The following is a 23172-nucleotide window of genomic DNA, read 5'->3' on the forward strand; positions in this document are numbered from 1 at the left end:
GGGAACCAGCCCCGCCGGAGCAGCAGTTGAGGTGCCCACATCAAAGCCTCCAGCTCTCCCCTTCTGCCAGGCTGGACGGAACACTGGTGTGAGGGGAGGGTGCCACAGGTTAAGGTGGAGGAGAGGAGAGGACCGGCCGATAGGCTGAAAACAAACCGTTTCTGTTCAGTGCCCAGAGGCGGGCCTGGGAGAAGTTCTAGCTGATATCTGCTTTGATCTGAGCGTAATTGCAGGAAACAAGGGAAGCAGTAAACAGAGAGTAGAGGGTCAATTCATTTACACCATGTAGTGTATACCAACTTAAATTGTCATGTGAATCCATAATAAAATCAGTTGTAAGTCGCTCTGGATAAGAGCGTCTGCTAAATGACTTAAATGTAAATGTATTTGTTATGTTCATTACTATGTAGTCCTTGTGAATTATTGTTGTGTGTTCCTTTTGATACACCTTATATGTCCTACGGGAGCCTCCGTACCTGCCTGCGCTAAACAGTTATGTTAGTTCAAGAACGTGAGGAGAGTTGAAGCTAGAATACCCGAGCAGTTTCTAAAGAATTTAGCTAGTCTCGTTCATCTACATAATAGTATTCTCTTGAGAAATCGGAGTTCCTCAAGTTTCCCAGCCATAGTCTGCCTAAACTACATGCCTATGATCGAAAACAATACAAGTAGGCTGCAATTATTTTCAAATATGTAGCCTATTTGGCTGAAACCTTAGCTTACAGCTCAATACAATTGAACTACATATTTAGTCTACTTAGGAAAGATCATAACAATTCCTCCAATTCCTTTTCAACAAACGACTGACTCAATTTATCTGCTTATTTTACCAGCATTGCAGCAAGTAGACGTGAGAAAAATAGACTTGATTTCTAATTTGACGAGCTGATGCCGTACACACACGCAGCCAGTCTATTCTCTCATTCATCATGTGCATTTTAATTCCAGCGTGTAACTGTCCAAACATTTTTTATATAGTACCAGTCAAAAGCTTGGAATCATTCAATGTTTTTTCTTTATTTCTACATTGTAGAATAATCATGAAGACAAAACTATGAACACATGGAATCATGTAGTAACCAACAACAACAAAAAAAAGTGTTAACCTGTTACTCCTACCCCCTACTTTTTCGAACATTCTGTTAAAAATCGCGCAACATTTCAGAGCCCTGCTGCTCATGCCCGGAATATAGTATATGCATATGATTAGTATGTGTGGATAGAAAACACTCAGACGTTTATAAAACTGGTTAAATCACAGCTGTGACTATAACAGAACGTGAGTTTCATCGAAAAGTGCAGGAAAATCTGATCACTGAAAATGGAAAAATATATCCATGCGCGACTTGAACCCATTGATAAAGGTGAACCACATTTAATGGGGCTGACGTTGCAATACCTACAGCTTCCACACATTGTCTAGAGTCTTGTCATTTGCCTAGGCTTTGTTTCTTGGTCAAACAGACGCAAGGCAGCGCATTTCTTCCGGTCTCCGACCGGATATTTTGGTTGAGATTTACCCGGACATTATTTCCAGACGGACAGCTAAAGAATATACTTCGCCTCGTGATCAATTTGATCGCTTATTAACGTTTACTAATACCTAAAGTTGCATTACAAAAGTATTTCGAAGTGTTTATGTGAAAGTTTTTCATCGACTTTTTTAATTTAAAAAAATGACGTTACGTTATAAGACGCTATTTTTTCCCCGTTTATCACACAGTCTTTATCACACAGTCTAGATCGATATCTAGGCTATATATGGACCGATTTAATAAAAAAAAAAGACCCAATAGTGATTATGGGACATCTAGGAGTGCCAACAAAGAAGATGGTTAAAGGTAATGAATGTTTTATATTTTATTTGTGCGGTTTGTGTAGTGACGACTATGCTAATTATTTTGTTTACGTCCCCTGCGGGTCTTTTGGGGTGTTACATGCTATCAGATAATAGGTTCTCATGCTTTCGCCGAAAAGCATTTTAAAAATCTGACTTGTTGCCTGGATTCACAACGAGTGTAGCTTTAATTCAATACCCTACATGTGTATTTGAACGTTTGAGTTTTAACTATTACTATTAGCATTTAGCGTAGCGCATTTGCATTTCCAGATGTCTAGATGGGACGCCTGCGTGTAGGAGCAAGAGGTTAAACAAATCAAAATATATTTTAGATTATTCAAAGTAGCCACCCTTTGCACTCTTGGCATTCTCTCAACCAGCTTCATGAGGTAACCAAGATGGAGTAGCAGTGGGATGTCTGTTTTGATTGTCTTGTCCCATCCCGTCCCTTGTATATATCGTTTTTCTTCGTATATATCGTTTTTCTTCGTATATATATTTTTTATCTCATTTTCCACCTACGGACTGAACATACTCTCCTGCAACCCACCTAAACCAATGTGGTATGGATCTACCATTTTTTACACTTTAGAACCGGAACCCCTAGCTACTAGCTAGTAGTCAGTTAACGGTGATAACCACTAGCAGTGGCTATCACCGTTAACTTGGACATCTGCCAGCCTCAGCTCGGGCAACTCCTGCCAGCCTGCACAGCTCAATATCAGCCCAGAGCATATCTGACTGCTTTTCTCTACCACATCTCCGGATTCCCACCCCCACATCTGAAACTTTACTCCGGATCCGAATGGCTACCGTCTCTGTCCCGAAGCAAGCACCAGTTAGCCTCGAGCTTGGCCCATCTCCCAGCTAGGTGAAGAAATCCATCAGATAATTCCTGGGCTTCAATTACCTCTTTTGCCAATTGGCCTGGACCCCTTGCTGCCGACGCGGAGCCCCGCCAATCCATCACGACTGGTCTGCTGACATAACCGTCCGACGGGGTTTCAACAGGCTCTCCCATTGTGACGTCCACCTGAGGCCCATCTGCTAGCTCCAGCCTGCAAGCAGTCTGAATCGCCGTGCTTCCAGCACGCCTAGCTACTCACTGGACCCTATGGTCACTCGGCTACACATGCCTCTGCCTAATGTCAATATGCCTCATCTATTGCTGTTTTGGTTAGTAATTTTTGTCTTATTTCACTGTAGAGCCTGCAGCCCTGCTAAATATGCCTTATGTTCCACCCCCAAACATGCAGTGACCGCACCTGGCTTAAATGGTGTCTTTAGAGACAAAACCTCTCTCATTGTCACTCAATGCCTAGGCTTACCTCACTGTACTCACATCCTACCATACCCTTCCTTGTCTGTACATTATGCCTTGAATCTATTCTTCCGCGCCCAGAAACCTGCTCCTTTTACTCTCTGTTCCGAAAGGACGAGACAACCATTTTTTTAAAAACTTTAGCCGTACTCGTCCTACTCCTCTGTTCCTCTGGTGATGTAGAGGTTAACCCAGGCCCTGCAGCCACCAGCATCACTCCCATTCCACAGGCGCTCTCATTTGTTGACTTTTGTAACCGTAAAAGCATTGGTTTCATGCATGTTAACATTAGAAGCCTCCTCTCTAAGTTTGTTTTATTCACTGATTTAGCACACGCCAACCCAGATGTCCTAGCCGTATCTGAATCCTGGTTTAGGAAGGCCACCAAGAATCCTGAAATTTTCATCCCCAACTATAACATTTTCGAACAAGATAGAACTGCCAAAAGGGGGCAGTGTTGCAATCTACTGCAGAGTTAGCCTGCAGAGTTGTCATACTATCCAGTTCTGTGACCAAACAATTAGAGCTTCTACTTTTAAAAATCCACCTTCCCAGAAATAAATCTTTCACCATTGCCGCTTGTTATAGACCCCCCAGCAGTGCCCTGGACACCATATTTGAACTGATCACCCCCCATCTATCTTCAGAGTTCATCCTATTAGGATACCTAAACTGGGACATGCTTAACACCCCGGCCATCCTACAATCGAAGCTCGATGCCTTCAATCTCACACAAATTAATCAAGGATCCTACCAGGTACAACCCTAAATCCAAAACCATGGGCAATCTCTTAAGATATCATCCTGACCAACTTGCCCTCTAAATACACCTCTGCTGTCTTCAACCAGGATCTCAGCGATCACTGCCTCATTACCTGCATGCGTTATGGGTCCGCGGTCAAATGACCACCCCTCCACTGTCACACTCCTTAAAACACTTCCGAGTCAGGTCGATGAGAAAGGCCTGCTCGCTTGTATCCTTGAAGAACATTGACCTCATCTCATCAGTAGAGGATGTCTGGTTGCTCTTCAAAAGTGCTTTCCTCTCAATCTTAAATAAGCATGCCCTATAAAAAAAAATTGAACTAAGAACAGATATAGCCCTTGGTTCACCCCAGACTTGACTGCCCTTGACCAGCACAAAAACATCCTGTGGCGTACTGCATTCGCATTAAATAGCCCCCGCGATATGCAACTTTTCAGGGAAGTCGGGAACCGATATTCTCAGTCAGTTAGGAACGCTAAGGCTAGCAATTACAAAAAGTTTTGGGACACTGTAAAGTCCATGGAGAATAAAAGCACATCCTCCCATATGCCCACTGCACTGAGGATAGGAAACAGTGTCACCACCGATAAATCTACAATCATTTCAAAGCATTTTTCCACGGCTGGCCATGCTTTCCACCTGGCTACCCCTACACCGGCCAACATCTTGCCCCCCACAATTCTCGGAACGACTGTTTTCTCTGTGTGTGTGTGTATATATATATATATATATATAAATGATGTCGCTCTTGCTGCTGGTGATTGTCTGATCCACCTCACACCATTCTGTATACAACTGGCCCTTCTTTGGACACTGTGCTAACAAACCTCCAAACGAGCTTCAACGCCATACAACACTCCTTCTGTGGCCTCAAACTGCTCTTAAAATGCTAGTAAATCTAAGTTCATGCTCTTCAACCGATTGCTGCCCGCACCCTCCCGCACGACTAGCATCACTACTTTGGATGGTTCTGACCTAGAATAATGTGGACAACTACAAATACCTAGGTGTCTGGTTAGACTGTAAACTCTCCTTCCAGACTCACATTAAGCATCTCCAATCCAAATTTAAATCTAGAATCAGCTTCCTATTTCGCAACAAAGCCTCCTTCACTCATGCTGCCAAACATACCCTCGTAAAACCGACTATCCTACCGATCCTTGACTTCAGCAATGTCATTTACAAAATAGCCCAACACTCTACTCAGCAAACTGGATGTAGTCTATCACAGTGCCATCCGTTTATTCACCAAAGCCCCATATACTACCCACCACTGTGACTTGTATGCTCTCGTTGGCTGGCCTTCGCTACATATCTTTCGCCAAACCCACTGGCTCCAGGTCATCTATAAGTCTTTGCTAGGTAAAGCACCGCCTTATCTCACCTCACTGGTCACCATATTAACACTCAGCCGTAGGACGCGCTCCAGCAGGTATATTGCACGGGTCACCCCCAAAGCAAACACTTACTTTGGCTGCCTTTCCTTCCAGTTCTCTGCTGCCAATGACTGGAACGAATTGCAAAAATCACTGAAGCTAGAGTCCTATATCTCCCTCTCGAACCTTAAGCATCAGCTGTCAGAGCAGCTTACCGATCACTGTACCTGTACACAGCCAGCCAATCTGTAAATAGCACACGACTACCTCCTCCCCATATTATTACTTACCCTCTTGCTCTTTTGCACCCCAGTATCTCCACTTGCACATCGTCTGCACATCTATCACTCTAGTATCAATACTAAATTGTAATTATTTTCACCTCTAGGGCCTATTTATTGCCTACCTCCCGACATTTGCACACACTGTACATAGAAACATCTATTTTTTTGTGTTATTGACTGTACGTTTGTTTATGTGTAACTCTGTTGTTGTTTTTGGTCGCACTGCTTTGCTTTATCTTGACCAGGTCACAGTTGTAAATGAGGACTTGTTCTCAACTGGCCTACCTGGTTAAATAAAGGTGAAATAAAAATTAATAAAATCACCTGGAATGCATTTGAATTAACAGGTGTGCCTTGTTAAAAAGTTAATTGTGGAATTTATTTCCTCCAAGTGCAGTCGCAAAAACCAGCAAACGCTATGATGAAACTGGCTCTCATGAGGAACACTACAGGAAAGGAAGACCCAGAGTTACTTCTGCTGCAGAGGATAAGTTCATTAGAAATTGCAGCCCAAATAAATGCTTCACAGAGTTCAAGTAACAAACAACATCAACTGTTCAGAGGAGACAGTGTGAAAACAGGCCTTCATGGTCGGATTTCTGCAAAGAAACCACTACTAAAGGACACCAATAAGAAGAAGAAACATTCTTAGGCCAAGAAACACGAGCAATGGACATTAGACCGGTGGAAATATGTCCATTGGTCTGAGGAGTCCCAAATTTGAGATGTTTTGTTCCAACCCAGTATCTTTGTGAGATGCAGAGTAGGTGAACAGATGATCTCCGCATGAGTGGTTCCCACCGTGAAACATGGAGGAGGTGGTGTGATGGTGGTTTGCTGGTGACACTGTCAGTGATTTATTTAGAATTCAAGGCACACTTAACCAGCATGGCTTCCACAGCATTCTGCAGCGATACGCCACCCATCTGGTTTGAGCTTAGTGGGCCTGTCATTTGTTTTTCAACAGGACAATGACCCAAAACACACCTCCAGGCTGTGTAAGGGATATTTGACCAAGGAGAGTGATGCATCAGATGACCTGGCCACCACAATAACCAGACTTCAACTCAATTGAGATGGTTTGGGATGAGTTGGACCACAAAGTGAAGGAAAAGCAGCCAACAAGTGCTCAGCATGTGGGAACTCCAAGATTGTTGGAAAAGCAATCCTCATCAAGCTGGTTGAGAGAATGCCAAGAGTGTACAAAGCTGTCAAGGCAAATGGTGGTTACTTTGAAGAATCTAAAGTATATTTTGAATTGTTTAACACTTTGTTTACTACATGATTCCATGTGTTATTTCATAGTTTTGATGTCTTCACTATTATTCTACAATGTAGAAAATAGGCAAAACAAAGAAAAACCCTTGAATGAGTAGGTGTGTCCAAACTTTGGACTGGTACTGTAGATTTTTACAGACAGAATGATGAAAAAAGTATTTATCCACAATGGACAAGTCTGGTCCTGTAGTGTCTTAACAAAATATTTACGCTGACTTCATCCAGTGTCCACAATAACTGGTTTGCGTGATATGTTCATATTTAATGAGACGACATCACCTTATTTGCATATTTAGTTAAATATTTCAGAAAAAAAATATATAAGTCATTTGTGTCTACATTCAGCTGGTAAAAGTTGATTGTGATATGATTAGGGGGGGTGTAGTACCTGGCCTTCAGAGAGAGTCTGCCAGACTCTTGATGACAACACCGCTGATTTGTCAGCTTATTTCACCTAAAGAGTCCACATCTTCAGAACATAGCCCCACTGAAAAACCGGGTAACGAATCACACAGTGGCAGTGTGTGTTATTGAGAATGTCTGGCTCTGAGAGACGGTCCGGAACTGACTACAAACCACACACTCTCTCCCTACGTCATGACTGCAGTTGTGCATTGGAACAGTGGGCTCTGTATTCTCACACTGCTACTTCCACTCACTATTACGGAGTGTGAAGGACACAGAGCTAATAATGACTCACAGCTCCCTTTGTTGCAGAGCAGGCTAATGATGAAACAACCACCCTCACAGGAAACACATTAGTCACCAGGCAACCCGGTAATTATGTCAGAGTAGGCTTAGGCCTAACCTAAAAGAAGTGAAACAGAACAAATCAAAATAGTACGGGGCAGAAGAAATTAAGCGCAACTACAGACAACTGTACTCAACACCATTTCAGGCTCACCTCCAACCTGAGCCAGTGACGTTCTTCTGTTACTAGGCTATACCATTCTGCCTTTGTTTTCATCTCCTCTTCAGACATGTAGAGAATGATGCCACTTTCTCAGTCATGCAGCTCACTCCTGTGGCTAAGAGTCTCTAGCCTAGCGGAAGGAAGCCAAACACAGCAAGATCACCAGCACCTCACTGAGAGCGACTAATCAGTGAGCTTACAGAGGCAGACGAAGAAAGGAGCATGATGGGAGCAATGAGCATGTGATTGAGATCCAGAGGTGAGCTCCGCTCTTCCCTGGTGCCGTAGTTACCCCCCAGTCTCAAAAACGTAACCACATGTAACATTTGGATTTGCATTAGTATACGCATCAAAAGCCCAACCTCACTTTTCTATTTTTCGAGTCATTACATAAAACGTTTTGAGGGGCAACGTGTCAGAGGACCCAGCCAGTCAGTCTATTCCCTACAAGGTACTTTGACATATCTTCAAAATGTATCACTTCAAATTAAACCTAATCGTGTACCTTTGTGACTACTGGTTTCAATAAAGTATAAATTTGGCTGAAAATGTAATTAATTTACCGTTACAAATTAGCTTGCAAAGTTGCTAGCCAAATAACATTAGCCCTACTAACCCTACTACATTAACATTGCATGAGTCAGCCAGCAGCTTTCAACACCTAGCTAGCTAATTTACAGCTTTAATAGTGAATTGAGCCACATTAAAGTACACCAAAGTTTGAGATACATAATGTCACCTAAGTCAGTTATATGCATTAAGTCAGTTATATGCATTATCTTAGCCAACAAGCTAGCCAGCCATCTGACATCATTAACTATTTTAGTCTGCTAACTAGCCTAGCCAGCCAACCACCACAATCAGCATAGGTAGCAAGCCAGAGCCAAACATTGTTAACAACTTGAGACCAACTAGCATAGGCAGGAATCCACAGAACACAACTAAAACAAATCGAGCTGATCAAAAGCAAAGAGACAGCAGAGACTTAAAGATTGACAGCTGGGTCCCATCAAATGTTAAAAGAGTGGCTGAGTTACAAATGAGAGAGCCAGGCAGAGAGGTGCTTCAGAGGTAGAGGCCATTTCACCGGGCCAAGGGAAAGCCTGTGAGGGTAATCCAAGAGATCTAGCGAGGAAAATCCAATGTAGATCGATTCCAGAGACAATAGTCCAGATGCGGCAGAGGGCACAGGAGATGAGGGAAACATTCAACAAGCCGGCGATCGAAGGAAGGTGGAACAGGCAGGTGGAAATGATCCCAACAGCACAGTCCAGACTCAGCTGTGAGTCAGCTAGCACTAACCCAAGTTTGAAAGGTTAGAAAACTCGGTTAGTCTACTTCACAGAGAACAGGCCGAAAAGTTGACGAAACAAATAGAAGGACAAAAAAAGAACTATGAACAGACAAGGTACTAAACAGTTGCAGCAAGCAGGAATGATTTTCCCCTTTCGTGAGACCGAGGCAAGAAGAGACAAAGAGCCTGCCTGCTGAATATGAAAGATTTCCCACATGTGGGGAATGCTCATGGATTGGTGATACCAATAATAGCTTGTTCAAAAATCACACTTCCTCATTATTGGTGGATTGTAGCCAATGAGAGAGAGAGAGATAGACATCTATACACACACATATACACACACATACACATAGTAGATAACTGACAGGGGGCACTGTTTTGAAGCCATGTTTTGAAAAAATATTTTGGAAGCTATAGAAACGCATTTGTAAATGTCTACGTTTATTTTTGCCATAATTATTCAATAACAGACACCTTAATGCATACTTTAAAAATGACATGAGCTAAACATAAAAAAATATATAAAACATTTTCCATGAAGTATACTTTTTTGAAAGTTTTAATGTTACTGCCCCCACTTCAACAACAAAAAAATACTTAAATACATGTAACTTAATTGAAATACTGTAGAATTCCATTAACTCCTATGGAGGATGGCTTCTTCTGGGGAGTGCCAGTATGGTGCCTCAAAGCCTCTCATTGGCTAATCCATAGCATCAGCAATCCAGGGTTTATATACATCATTAATTGTAGTTTACCACTGCCAACACTAGGTATGGAATGTAATTACATGCTAGCCTGTTGAGTGGTTAACATTAGCCAGCTCAAGCTAGCAAACAAACTCTGTACCAGAGTAGGTTCCCTAAAGGACAGTAGCAATAGTGCATTGTGGGTAGGTAACCGAAAATAAGTAAATAAATATTTTGAAACAAAAAACATTATTTTTGGAATTAGAAGTAACCAGATCGTGGATTTGGATATCCATTGTAACAACAGAGACTTCTTTCTCCCACTTAGGGCTCCCGAGTCTCAGTGCTAGAGGCGTCACCACCTGGTTCCATTTCAAGCTGTATCACAACCAGCCGTGATTGGGAGTCCCATAGGACGGTGCACAATTGGCCCAGCGTCGTTAGGATTTGGCCGAGGTAGACCGTCATTGTAAATACAAATTTGTTCTTAACCGACTTGTCTAGTTAAATACATAAATGATATTCTGTTGGATTTTCACCTTGCATGGCTGCTGTTGCGTTTCCCTACATACACACATCAGGCGGTTGCAGTGGTATTGCACCACTGTTGATGTGGGAGGGAGAACGTCTTTGGAAAAAACAAACACCGGAGATGTTACAAAAACAAATCAGCTTGGCTACGTGTATATTTGTATTATTTTGGACTTGAATGTGAAAAATGTGGTGTTCTGGTGGATACCGGTAAAATACCAAGGATAAAGATGAAATGTAAAGAAACCCTCCTCAAATATGGCCAATGTTAGCCAGACAGAAAGGAGGGGGGAAAAAAACAGACAAACAAGTCCATGGCTGTTGGCCCCCGGCTGCACGCGTCATGCCTTAAAATGCTTAAATCCCTCTAGAGAGTGACTGTCTGTGCTTGAGAAGGCGACAATGGGGACTGTCTGCCAAGAGGGTGGGTGGGTGGGGGTTCTAGCAGCACTAGCAGGGAACATAATGAAGCAGCACTCCAGAGATAGATAAGGAGCCAATGAGGGTGAAAATCCTCTTCTTCTGCCCAGGAACCCAGTGACTGACACGGACAATACGTCGCCTCATTGCCTTCGCTCTAAAGAGACCTGCCATCTTGTCTGAGTGGTGTTGTTCATTAGTCAGATGTGCAGTTAGAGGTTCATTGTGTTGATCAAGGGGAGAAACACATTTGAGCAGACAATGGTAGGAAATAAGACATCTGTCTTTATTAGTAGCATCCGTGAGGACATGGTGCCAACATTCGGCTACAAGAAACTGGTTCATGTTTGATGGTGCTCAAAAAAATCCTGGAGAGTACCGTTAGTGGGGGTCATCAAGGTGATATTGGACATAACTGGGTGGGTTCACTTATGAAGCACCCTACTTTCAAATTTCCAGTAATTTCCCCCTGGCCTCTGCACTGAGAAGCGATTCCAAACAAATAACACAATCTATCAGAGGCTGCCCTCTGCTTCACCTAGACTGGTGGTGGCACAAAGGTGTCTCCATGGTGATGGCAGACACACTGGCAGCGTTCCTGTCTCCCTGTACAACACGTCTGCTCACACACCCATACAGGCAGAGACTGAAGCTGCAGCCCCATTCCTCTGCACCATACCAGAGTTCTAGACAAAGCTGAGTGTTGGTGAACAATGTTGGTGGACATAGGGCTGTGACAGTAATTGAATAACCGTGTAATTGACACTTCTGGATAAAGACAGTCGTGAAAATAAAACAAGTCAAAAACTTTTAAATAGGCCTACATTATTGAACAAATTAGCTAAATGTATTAACTTTATTTTCGTGTAGATACACTTTACCTAACAGCGGGGGTATTTACTAATGAATAAGCCAATGTTCTGCTAACTTAAGCTAGACTGTCTATTAAAACGGTCTGCATCTCCTCTCTCCAAATGTCGCTTGATGCTCCAGCAGCTACACCGCTAGATGCACGGGGGTGTAGAAGCGCTAGCCTATAGGCTATGGCACTTGATGTGTGGACTTTCTTTTATACAATGCATGTTTCTATTGCTTGCTTGTAAATAAATATGGACAATGCGCCAATCCTCTCCAACCTGGCATGGTATAACTTAATGTGTAATCTTTTCTTAAGTTACAGACATGTATATTTGTTTCCATTTTAATGATTGTCAATTTAATACTATCGCGTATATTTGTTTCCATTTTAATGATTGTCAATTTAATACTATCGCGTAACTCCCTCTCCCCTTCATACTTTCCTTGTCAATTCATCTTATTTCCTAATTTCAGAAAGCCTAAGGTAGGCCTAGGTTTTTTTTATATGTTTTAAGGAAATAATAAATATTTTCTTGTGTCTGACATACGCTGGTGGCTTTAATTGACGGGTCCTTTTACAGGGATGTGTGTGTGTGGAGAGAGAGAGAGAGTTCGCTGATTCTCTATAGGCCTAGATCCCAGCATCAGGGTGTGATGTTACATTTTGAAAAAAACCATTGGACTTCGCGCGAATGGATTTGTGTGTCGAAATAGGATCCGTATTGAATAAAAAAAATATATATTTTTTTTAAATAGCAGAAAAGCCAACAGAACTGGATAAGTTAGGCATACATCTATGTTGACTCAGTCATGTGCTAATTGTGTGTTAATACAAAAATGTGATAGATCCTCTCCAACCTGGCATGTCTTAATTTTTAGATTCATATTTATAAGTAATAACCTGAATAATAATTATAATAATGAAGGACCATGATAATAACAAAACTACTTTCAAATGGGTAAGAAGCATATCCATGTAAACAAGTGTGACCTCCCCTTTTTACATTGGGTCTTATAGGACTAAGACAACAGTAACATACATTTAAACAAAGCGAAATTGCACGTTTCTTTTGAGTATGATAGCCTATACATTAAGTTGTCAAAACGAAAATGTGACAATCTTCTCCAATCTGACATTTCTTAATTTGTATACTGGACTAATATTTATAGGTAATAATGACTAATGGTAATAGTGAAGTTGCAGAGAAAAGCCAAGTGCTTCTTTTGAGTCTGATATGCACCAATCCCCCCCCAACGATTATGTTAGATGACCGTACATTGACCTGGCCAATTACCATAACCTCAAATTCCAAGACCGTCACAGCCCTAAATGGATAGCTTAGACGAGATGTTCCCATTAAATTGTCAAATATCATTGTGACAAATTTAATTTTTGGGGGGGTAAGGGTTCCGTTTGTTTCCATCTGTTTCACGCACTGTAGACGTGCAGCTATTTAAAGCATTCACGTCTTTCTCACTCGAATAGAGGAAACAAACATTTTCCGCACCTTACTAAGAGGCCAGTTTACAGACAGGCCTACTATTCTCGGTTTAGGCTAAACTTTGTATGTGCCAAGCTTGTGATAGGTAGGGCAGTGCTAGCCTATTCATTCACAAGAGCACACTGAACATTCACATAAGTTAGGCTTGATAACGGAATTATCAGAATCAGCCATGACCAGGGTTAGTTTCCCACAATGGGCCTCAAACCTATCCCCAGACACACATTTCCTCCTTCAGATTCTCTGGATCACATTTCCACCACATCGCATGATGAAACCATGGAATTTGAGCTGGGAGTCTAAGCTGCTATGAGCACATAGCTCATATGGCTATGAGTCAAGGTACCTGGCTATGACCTTGGTAGTCATCGGTCACCGATTTCACCGGACGATTAACATCCTCTTCTAGGTTAGCTTCATATTGATTAATTAACGTCATTCATAAACAAAGACTTGCCGAGGGGCAGGAATCTGTGAGAACAACTTCTCACAAATAAAGACTTCACTCACAGTTGAGGCAGGAAACGCAGCGAAGAGAACAGAAGAGAAACTCACTCTTCCCCCTCATTCCTGGGTTGTGTCCTTCTTTATTCGAACCAGGGGGGAACGACTGCTTCCTCTCATTGAAGCCAATAAGTTCAAGGCTGACTTCGGTACTGCAGGCATTGTTTGCAAAACATAGGAAATTCTTTGTAGTCAATCGTTGTGTAAATACATTTTTAAAAATTGAAGACAATCATTGTATGAATAATTAGTTATATTATATCAGATGCATGTTTTTTAACGGATTGTTTAAAACAAAATCATACACAAAAGTATGGATAATTTAGTAACTAATGGCTGCCTACAGTACTCCAGTTGGCCTTTTATTTTACCCTTATTTTACCAGGTAAGTTGACTGAGAACACATTCTCATTTACAGCAACAACCTGGGGAATAATTGCAGGGGAGAGGGGAGGTTGAATGAGCCATTGAGCCATTGTAACCTGGGGAAAATTAGGTGACCGTGATGGTATGAGGGCAAGATAGGTAATTTAGCCAGGACACCAGGGTTAACACCCCAACTCTTACGATAAGTGCCAGGGGATCTTTAGTGACCACAGAGAGTCAGGACACCCGTTTAACGTCCCATCTGAAAGGAGGCACCCTACACAGGGCAATGTCCACAATCACTGCACTGGGTTATTGGGATATTTTTTTAGACCAGAGGAAAGGGATATGGATATGCCGAGAGAGAAGTTTGAATTGGTTTGCGATGTTGCATCTTGCGTCTATAAAATGACCTGCTCATAATGCGTAGATTATCCTTTTACTGCAGTTTTTTCGAAAGATATGTTAGCCATGGAGAACTGCAAATATGTTGCAACTGCTCTCAATAACATTGCTGGCCGGAATTTATCAGGCGCTATTGACAAAGGTCCGTTTCTGGACGACGATTGTGCCATACAATGCTGACTCTCATTTCATAACACGTTTTGAAATCAGTGGAACACAACGGGCCAAACAAGCTGTGCAAACTAAATGGAAACACAGGATGTCTTACAAAAAGGGTTTGCAGACTGCCATGAAGCTTTCATCCATGTATACAGTTACAGATTCAGATATTATAGGTTTCTAATTTTGCCCGAAAGTTGTTTTCATTGCAAGCTAAAGCTTGCTGTTAGATAGCAAGCCAGCCATCGAACTCCAGCTGGCTAACTAACATTGAATCTAACGTTTTTTGGTTAACTTTAGCTTGCTATGATAATCGGCTTGTATTGTGACGTTACTCTACAGAGTGGGATTATAGTTCATTTTTTAGCTAGCTAGCTAATGTTAACGTGACATGTCTAAACAAAAGACACCAAGTTAAAGCTTGCCGTTAGCTCGCTAACATTAGGTGGCTGGCTTGCTAGTTAACATTAACTTGTGTATGAAGCGTGTGTAACGTTAGTGATGTTCTCAGAATGCCATTTCGCATTGCTAGTTATAGCCTAATGTTAGCTAGTTAACATTTAACTTGTTGGTTAACTTTAGCTAGCTATTGGTTAACTTTAGCTAGCTTGCTGTTAGCTAGCCAGCTGACATTAAATGGCTGGCTAGCTACAGTAGCAAACATTATCTGTATGAACTGTGTGTAGTGATGTTCTCAGGATGCCATTTCGCATCCATTGTATAATAATGCTAAAATATTTGCATCTGGAATGTGTCTTTCAGCATTAAATCAGTAGAACACGCCCGACTCTAATCCGCCAGTCATACAGTCATCCAAAAGAGAGCTGGCCCAAGCAAGCAAAGGCAGCAGCGCAGTCATCAACTACAAGCACCATTTCTTCCCCAATTAAGGCGTTGGACCTGAATTGTGATAAGTGCAGTGGCCAAAACAAGAACAAGTGTGTGCTCTGGTATTGTGCCTGATGGACCAAGCTCCATCACAATCTGGACCTTCACTTCCTGATCACAGGCCACACCAAGTTCGCCCCGGACTGGTGCTTCGGCCTCATCAAGCAGCGCTTCAGAAAGACCAGAGTGAACACTGAGATTGCTGATGTTGTGAAGGACAGCACTGTGACAGGGGTCAACATCCCACAGCTGATTGGAATGGAGGATGGTATGGTGCTTGTGGAAAACTATGGAGGGCAACAACATCTGACTCCGTACTTCAGGCCATTGCCACAGCTCAAGCAGTACCAGCACTTCTGGGTAAAACATTTTTTTTTTGTATGAGGTTATTCTTATCTAAATTTGGGAGGTGAATTAATGTTGTAATGTCTTCAGATTTTTTGTTATTCCCTATTTTACAGCTTCGATGCTCTGGAGCCTGGTGTTGTCACCAAGGAGCGTTCCGACTGTCGAGCAGCGCTGACATCCTTCCTCCCATAGGTGGTCCCATTGTTCCTCAAAAAAATGCAGTGTATGATATACCCTTTTGTAGCTCTGAGTCTCTACTTTTATCCGATATAAAAAACAGAAATTAAAATGTTGCTACACAAGACCGAATCCAGGTGGTGAGTAACATATACAGTCATTGATTCGAACACCACCAGGCTGTAGCCTCTCTCGGCCGAGAAATTTCTTAAGAGCTTAAGGACCATGGAGAATAATGAGTGTAGGAAGTGTCACCTCCACACCAAAGGAAGCAGCCCCTCCCTTGGCCTCTGCTGACAAAGCCACTGTCTTGCCTGCCTCTCAGAGACAACTTCCTGTGACATGGTCCAAGCTGAGAACATAGGCTTCACACAACAAACCCCTTGTATGATTAGCCTATAGTTTTTCTTGGTCAGGGTATATGGGTCAGAAATCTTGGGCCAGGAGTTACCGTCAAGTAACCGGAGCAGCACAAACTCTTGGACCCTATGTGTGAAAAATGGCATAGGCCATTGTGTAGATCCTATAATTTACAATGTCCATGCGTCAACTACGTTTCCTTAGTTTTCATAAATAAGCAAGTGGGCTACAATGCAATAACCATAGTCAGAGGCCATGCATGAAATGCATCAAATTTCTGACAGGTCAAGAGTTTCTCACATGACAACCTGTGCTTCATCAGTGCTTTAGCAATGAATGAGCAGAGGGTTGACCTCGCTTTGCCATTGTGGAAAACCTGGTTAGGGAAAGGGGTTACTTTGTCACTTGCACAACTAAATGCATTCAACCGCAATGAGTTTATGCATTTAACCCAACCCCTCTGAATCAGAGCACCTTAATCGACGTCATTGGCGCCCGGGGGGGTTAACTGCCTTGTTCAAGGGCAGAACAGCGGATATTTCCACCTTGCCGGCTTGGGGATTCGAACAAGCAACCTTTCGTTTAATATCCCAACGCTTTAATCGCTAGGCTACCGGCGGAGGAAAATTTTGTTACCAGTTAAGGCTGAAATAGTTTCTCTCCTGTTAAATGACTTCCTGAAAGTTACCATGAGACTCACTGAATGAAGGCTATGAAGTCCTGAAAATGTGTTATCCAAGCACTTAATGAAATGGACTAGTCAGCGACATATTCCCAGTGCTGTACTTCATTCATAAAATGTAATTGATTTATTGTCCATGTGAATTAGGCTTATGTTCCCTATTTAATCATCATTGATCTGATCTTGATTATGATCTGATTAACACAGACATAGCATTTCAATGGATACGGTAAAAGGACTCAAAACCAATTACTGTAAATGAAGGGCAGTGCAACATTGGATGATTAGAGGTAAAGCAATACATCTATATGAAACGTCAGCCTCTCGTATGTGGCCACACACACTTAAAATGATATCACCCATCACAAAGCAATCATAATAACATAATAGCAGCCTAAATAGTGTAGAGTAAACCACCAGACCAATCCCACTAAAAACTTAAGGGTTTAATCACATGGATCATCAATCTCTCCCCAGTATTTTCATCCTGCAAGGACATTGATAGATGACTGCTGAACTTGCCTAAAGCCAGTGGCAGTGCAATCAGTCTTCCTCAGTCAGTCACACACGCACACTAGTGATGGGCATTTGACATTATTTCACTATTCAAATAATAATAATTTATTATTTTCAAATAGTCTAAATATAAATATATTAATAAATAGAAACGCTCTCCATTACATGGCCTATGCAGTCACCAGAAAACACTAACATCCTGTTCAGGGATACAGCATTTTCAACTGGCATTGCTAGTTATAGCCTAATGTTAGCTAGCTAACATTGAACCTGGTAGGTTAGCTACCTGCAGATTCATGCAGGGTAGTAATGTTATGAGTTGGGATTATGGTTCAATGTTTAGCCAGCTAGCTGTCTAAACAAAATACTCCACTTTGCAAGTGACCATTTCACTACAACTTCTGTATCCTGTGCATGTGACAAATACTATATCAAATAAAATCAAAGTGTATGTGTTTACCAGAGACAGTAATGTGAAGAACATGACCTGCACCAAAGGCAAATTAGGATATAACGTTAGGCCAACGAGTCAGTGTCCAAGTTATGAAATTCTCTGGTAGAATACCCTGCTTTTATTATTTCGTCACACTCACATCTGTAAGCTATTTTCTGTACTTGGCTCGCCATTAACTTGTAAATAATGATCAGGTTGTGAGTTTATTTTCCTGTAAAAATGAAGACAAATGAGCTAAAATGAAGACGTTGTGGAGATGTTGCTATATGATATGGTCATTATTTGAACAAGCTAGAAACTAACCAAAATAGTGTTTAGAAAGTTGCTTTAAGTTGCCGGGCTTGCAAGATTGCCATTTAGTAAATACATTTTTAAAACAGATGAGTTTATTGGTGTTAAAATACACTAGTTATGCTATTTTGGACCACCAGGCTGCTGATGTCATGCAGCCTGTAGTTTACATTTTTTGATAACGACAAGTTTGACAATGGACGAGAATAGAATGTTCATGATGTCACTGCGACAACTGTCGATAGACGTAGTATAAATCAGTCTTTATTCTTGAAATCTTTGGTTGTTTAAGTAACAGTGCAATAGAAAAGTATTCAGACCTTGACTTTTCCACATTTTGTTACATTGTAGCCTTATTTAAAATTGTATTAAATAAAACAATTCTCAATCTACACACAATACCCCATAATGAAAAAGCGAAAACTGGTTTTTAGAAATGTTTGCAAATGTAAAAAAATATATTTCTGCATTTGATTTGTTTTACATAAATATTCAGCCCCTTTACTATGAGACCTGAAATTAAGCTCAGGTGCATCCTGTTTCCATTAATCATCCCTGAGAAGTTTCTACAACATGATTGGAATCCACCTGTGGTATATTCAATTGATTGGACATGATTTGGGAAGGCACACACTTGTCTATATAAGGTCCCATAGTTGACAGTGCATGACAGAACAAAAACCAAGCCATGAGGTCGAAGGAATTGTCTGTAGAGCGCCGAGACAGGATTGTCGTGGTACAGATCTGGGGAAGGGTACAAAAAAATGTATGCAGCATTGAAGGTCCAAGAACACAGTGGCCTCCATTATTCTTAAATGGAAGTTTGGAACCACCAAGACTCTTTCTAGAGCTGGCCGCCCAGCCAAACTGAGCAAACGAAGGAGAAGGGACTTGGTCAGGGTGGTGACCAAGAACCCAATGGTAACTGACAGAGCGCCAGAGTTCCTCTTCCAGAAGGATAACCATCTCTACAGCACTCCACCCATCAGGCCTTTTGTGGTAGAGTGGCCAGACAGAAGCCACTCCTCAGTATAAGGCAGAGCAGCCCGCTTGGAGTTTGCCAAATTTCGCTTAAAGACTCTCAGACCATGAGAAACAAGATTCTCTGGTCTGATGAAACCAAGTTTGAGTCACGTCTGGAGGAAACCTGGCACCATACCTACGGTGTAGCGTGGTGGCGGCATCATGCTGTGGGGTTGTTTTTCAGCAGCATGTTTTTCAGCAGATGAACAGAGCAAAGTACAGAGAGATCCTTGATGAAATCCTGCTCCAGAGTTCTCAGGAGCTCAGACTGGGGCGAAGGTTCACCTTTCAACGGGACAATGACCCTAAGCACACAAAACAATGCAGGAGTGGCTTTGGGACAAGTCTCAGAATGCCCTTGAGTGGCCCAGCCAGAGCCCGGACTTGAACCCAATCAAACATCTCTGGAGAGACCTGGAAATAGCTGTGCAGCAATGCTCCCCATCCAACCTGACAGAGCTTGATAGGATCTGCAGAGAAGAATGGGAGAAACTCCCCAAATACAGGTGTGCCAAGCTTGTAGTGTCATACCCAAGAAGACTCAAGGCTGTAATCGCTTCCAAAGGTGCTTCAATAAAGTACTGAGTAAAGGGATAACTTCTTTGGGATCGGTGTCCCTTCCTCTGGACGGTTGAGCTAACGTAGGCTAATGTGATTAGCATGAGGTTGTAAGTAACAAGAAAATGTCCCAGGACATAGACTTATCTGATATTGGTAGAAAGCTTAAATTCTTAATGTAACTGCACTGTCCAATTTACAGTAGCTATTACAGTGAAATAATACCAAGCTATTGTTTGAGTGCACAATTTTGAACATAAGGTTATTAATAAACAAATTAGGCATATTTGGGCAGTCTTGATACAACATTGAACAGAAATGCAATGGTTCATTGATCAGTCAAAATTTGCACATACACAGCTAGTGGCCAAAATGTATATTGCACCTGGGCTGGAATAATACATTACGGCCTTTCTCTTGCATTTCAAAGATGATGGTACAAAAGAACAGTTGTTTTTTTTCTTTGTATTATCTTCTACCAGATCTATTGTGTGTTATTCTCCTACATTCCTTTCACATTTCCACAAACCTCAAGTGTTTCCTTTCAAATGGTACCAGGAATATGCATATCCTTGCTACAGGCAGTTATATTTGGATATGTCATTTTAGGCCAAAAATTGTAGGCTGAATGATAAAACGGCTATTTCCATGTAAAAATGTTATGGGATGCGTTTTTCTCCATAGTTTTTTAAATATTTTTTAAATGGTAGGCGACTCTGGTAAGCCCACATTATGATCAAATAGCCACAGTAGCCTACTTGGCCACTGTCAAAAATGTAACTTAACAGGTACAGCCTCAGTGGTCACAGTAAACACGCACCGGAAGTTACAAAGAATTTTCCCATCGTTCAAGTTTGCACTCAGTGCCCCAAAAAACTAGAGGGAACATTAGTAGTACTACCTTTTTATGTATGTTTTTAGCAAGCACTCTTATCCAGAGCAATTTACATTATCAATTCACTCGACAGCACAGACACCCCACCCACCTAGTCGGCTCTGGATTCGAACCAGCGTCCTTTCGGTTACTGGCTCAACACTTCCCCTCTGTTATCTGCCGATTGCTTGCTAGCACCCACATGAGGGCGAGGCTAGCGTGGCTAGGAGAGTGCCGCTTGTATAGTGTAAATGGCCAGTGTAACACACACACACACACACACATTGGAGTGTCAGAATTCTATGCAGCCATCTAAATACTAACATATTTGATGCCACTGATTAAAGTAGGAAATCAACACTCTCCAGGAAAGAGACTGAAGAAAGACCCAGGCATATAAAATGTGTGAACAGCATCCGTAAGAGTTTAATGTCTGGCATGAATAGCAAAAATGCTTCTAATAGCCTAATCCCCCCCCAAACACTCTCCCCTCTGCAGCTCCCCAGCTCCCAAACTGGCCTGTGCTCAGTTCCTGATAATAACACAGCCTACCGTCTGCCTGCGGCTAGACAGCATAATCCCATTGGTGGCAGGCAGCACTGCAGACAAGAGGTTTCCCAACAACAGAAAACACACAGGCTCAGGCAAGGCAACCCCACCAAAAAGGGATGTGAATGGGCCCGCGTAATCTACCATGCAGGGGAGCAATCCGGGCCTTGGGGACAGAGGAATAAGGGAAGAGAGGGTGTAAGAGATAAAAGCTCCTAACTACAATCCCTTTGTTGAGAGAGCCTTCAGTAAACAAGTGTGTGTAGACAGACACACAGTCCCAGGTGAACCTTGGCATGCCTGCACTAAGTTAGGCCATAGTGAGCTTGCTCACACTTGTTTGTTAATGAGAAAACAATGAGTTGTAGTGCAGCGTTCATGCCTCAACCTCTCTCGGCGTGCAGGCAGAAGCCATGAATTCCTTGCTCAGTTCCTGGCACCACACTTTATAGTTAAACCCAGCTGTTTCAGTGCAGAATTGTTTTTTTTCTGTAAAGCTAAACATGACAGAATGTGCCATACTGTGGACCACCTCTGACATGCATGATGAGAGGCCTCATATTGGCGTGAACCAAGCAACTGGGGTGAGATTTGATATATTTAACTAGGCAAGTCCGTTAAGAACAAATTCTTATTTACAAACCCGGACGCTGGGCCAATTGTGCACCGCCCAATGGGGCTCCCAATGACGGCCTGTTGTGATACAACCTGGATACGAACCCGGGTGTCTGTAGTGATAGATCATTTATTCATACCTCTTATCCTAGCTCCTTAGGAACAATGTCAAGTTTCGTCTTTGGGAAAACATGATGTTCGAGGGACACGTCAAACACGTGCACTTGCTTTAAAAATGTGTTTCTGAATTCTACCGCTAGATGGCTCTCGCCATGAGGACATCTTTGTTCGGGAAGGGACATTTAAATTCCCGTCTTCGATTTTACCACCCAACACTCCCATTTGGTCCATTTCTCAATGATGAGACAAACATTTTCCAACATTAAAAATGTTTTCTCTAGAATTCAGGCTACTTCCTCTTCATGTACTGGCGTGGACGGCAGTACACCCATTGCCTTGCCTATTGTTTATTGCCCCCCAAACCCACAAAAGTCACTTATTTGAAATAAGTTCATATCAAGTTAATATGGCATCCTCACGGCATGAATCGTGACATGACAACTAGTTAACACAGTAACAAAAACATTTAGCTACAGATGAAGGTTTGGGATTTCTGGCTGGCTGTCAGAAGACGCAAGACAAAACTTGACAAACACTAAAACGACAACAGAGCCGAGACAACTGTGCTTGATTCGAAGTTTCTGCTCTAAAACTGACTAGATAACGTTACATCTACTGCAAATAAAGTACAATTGGCTGACAAATCAAATGTTAATTCTACTCCTAACCAAATACTATAAAATAACTAGCAACCGCAGGGAGTTCATTTCCGTATACTTGCGTGCTGTGTTTACTTGTGCAGAGATCTGGCACTGGGATAAAAAAAAAAATAATCGTTTAATGACTCCGACTTCAACTACCACATCGTCCGTTGTATGTCTAAAAGAAAGCAGGTAAACAAACGAATATGTAGCCAAGCTGCGCAAAGGTCTGTTCGCTCGCGCTGGGTGCTCGCAAGATGCTCTGCACGGTCTTGATCGACCCTCTCTCTATTCACAGAGCGAGACTGACATCGCAATACGACTTGACTTTCCTTAACAGATTATTAGGACAGTCGTTGACGCACTCCTGTCATTTTCAGGTATGTCATTAAGGAATATGTCGGCTCCTTACCTGCCATGAAACCAGTCATTACAAATGTCGCATTCAATCATAAACCGGCTAACATCGTAAGACTGCCGGCAGACACAGTACAGCGGGGCCGCCGCCATCTTCTTAGTGTCCAAACAAACAACGCAGCCAGAAAGTTGGGCGGGGACTGTTTTCAA

The 23172-nt window shown here is 42.2% G+C and overlaps 1 protein-coding gene across 1 annotated transcript in view; it reads right to left on the reverse strand.

The window, feature by feature from the left end:
- The window catches only part of kdm7ab (lysine (K)-specific demethylase 7Ab), a 42567-nt gene extending 19395 nt beyond the window's left edge, over positions 1 to 23172 (reverse strand). Inside the window, exon 1 of the mRNA XM_035798208.2 lies at positions 23018 to 23172. Coding sequence (XP_035654101.1) covers positions 23018 to 23115 — 98 coding nt within the window. The 5' untranslated portion in view covers positions 23116 to 23172. The remainder of the gene's footprint in view (positions 1 to 23017) is intronic.

Source organism: Oncorhynchus keta, chromosome 22 (genome assembly GCF_023373465.1).
Source record: "Oncorhynchus keta strain PuntledgeMale-10-30-2019 chromosome 22, Oket_V2, whole genome shotgun sequence".
In the NCBI taxonomy this organism is placed as follows: domain Eukaryota; kingdom Metazoa; phylum Chordata; class Actinopteri; order Salmoniformes; family Salmonidae; genus Oncorhynchus; species Oncorhynchus keta.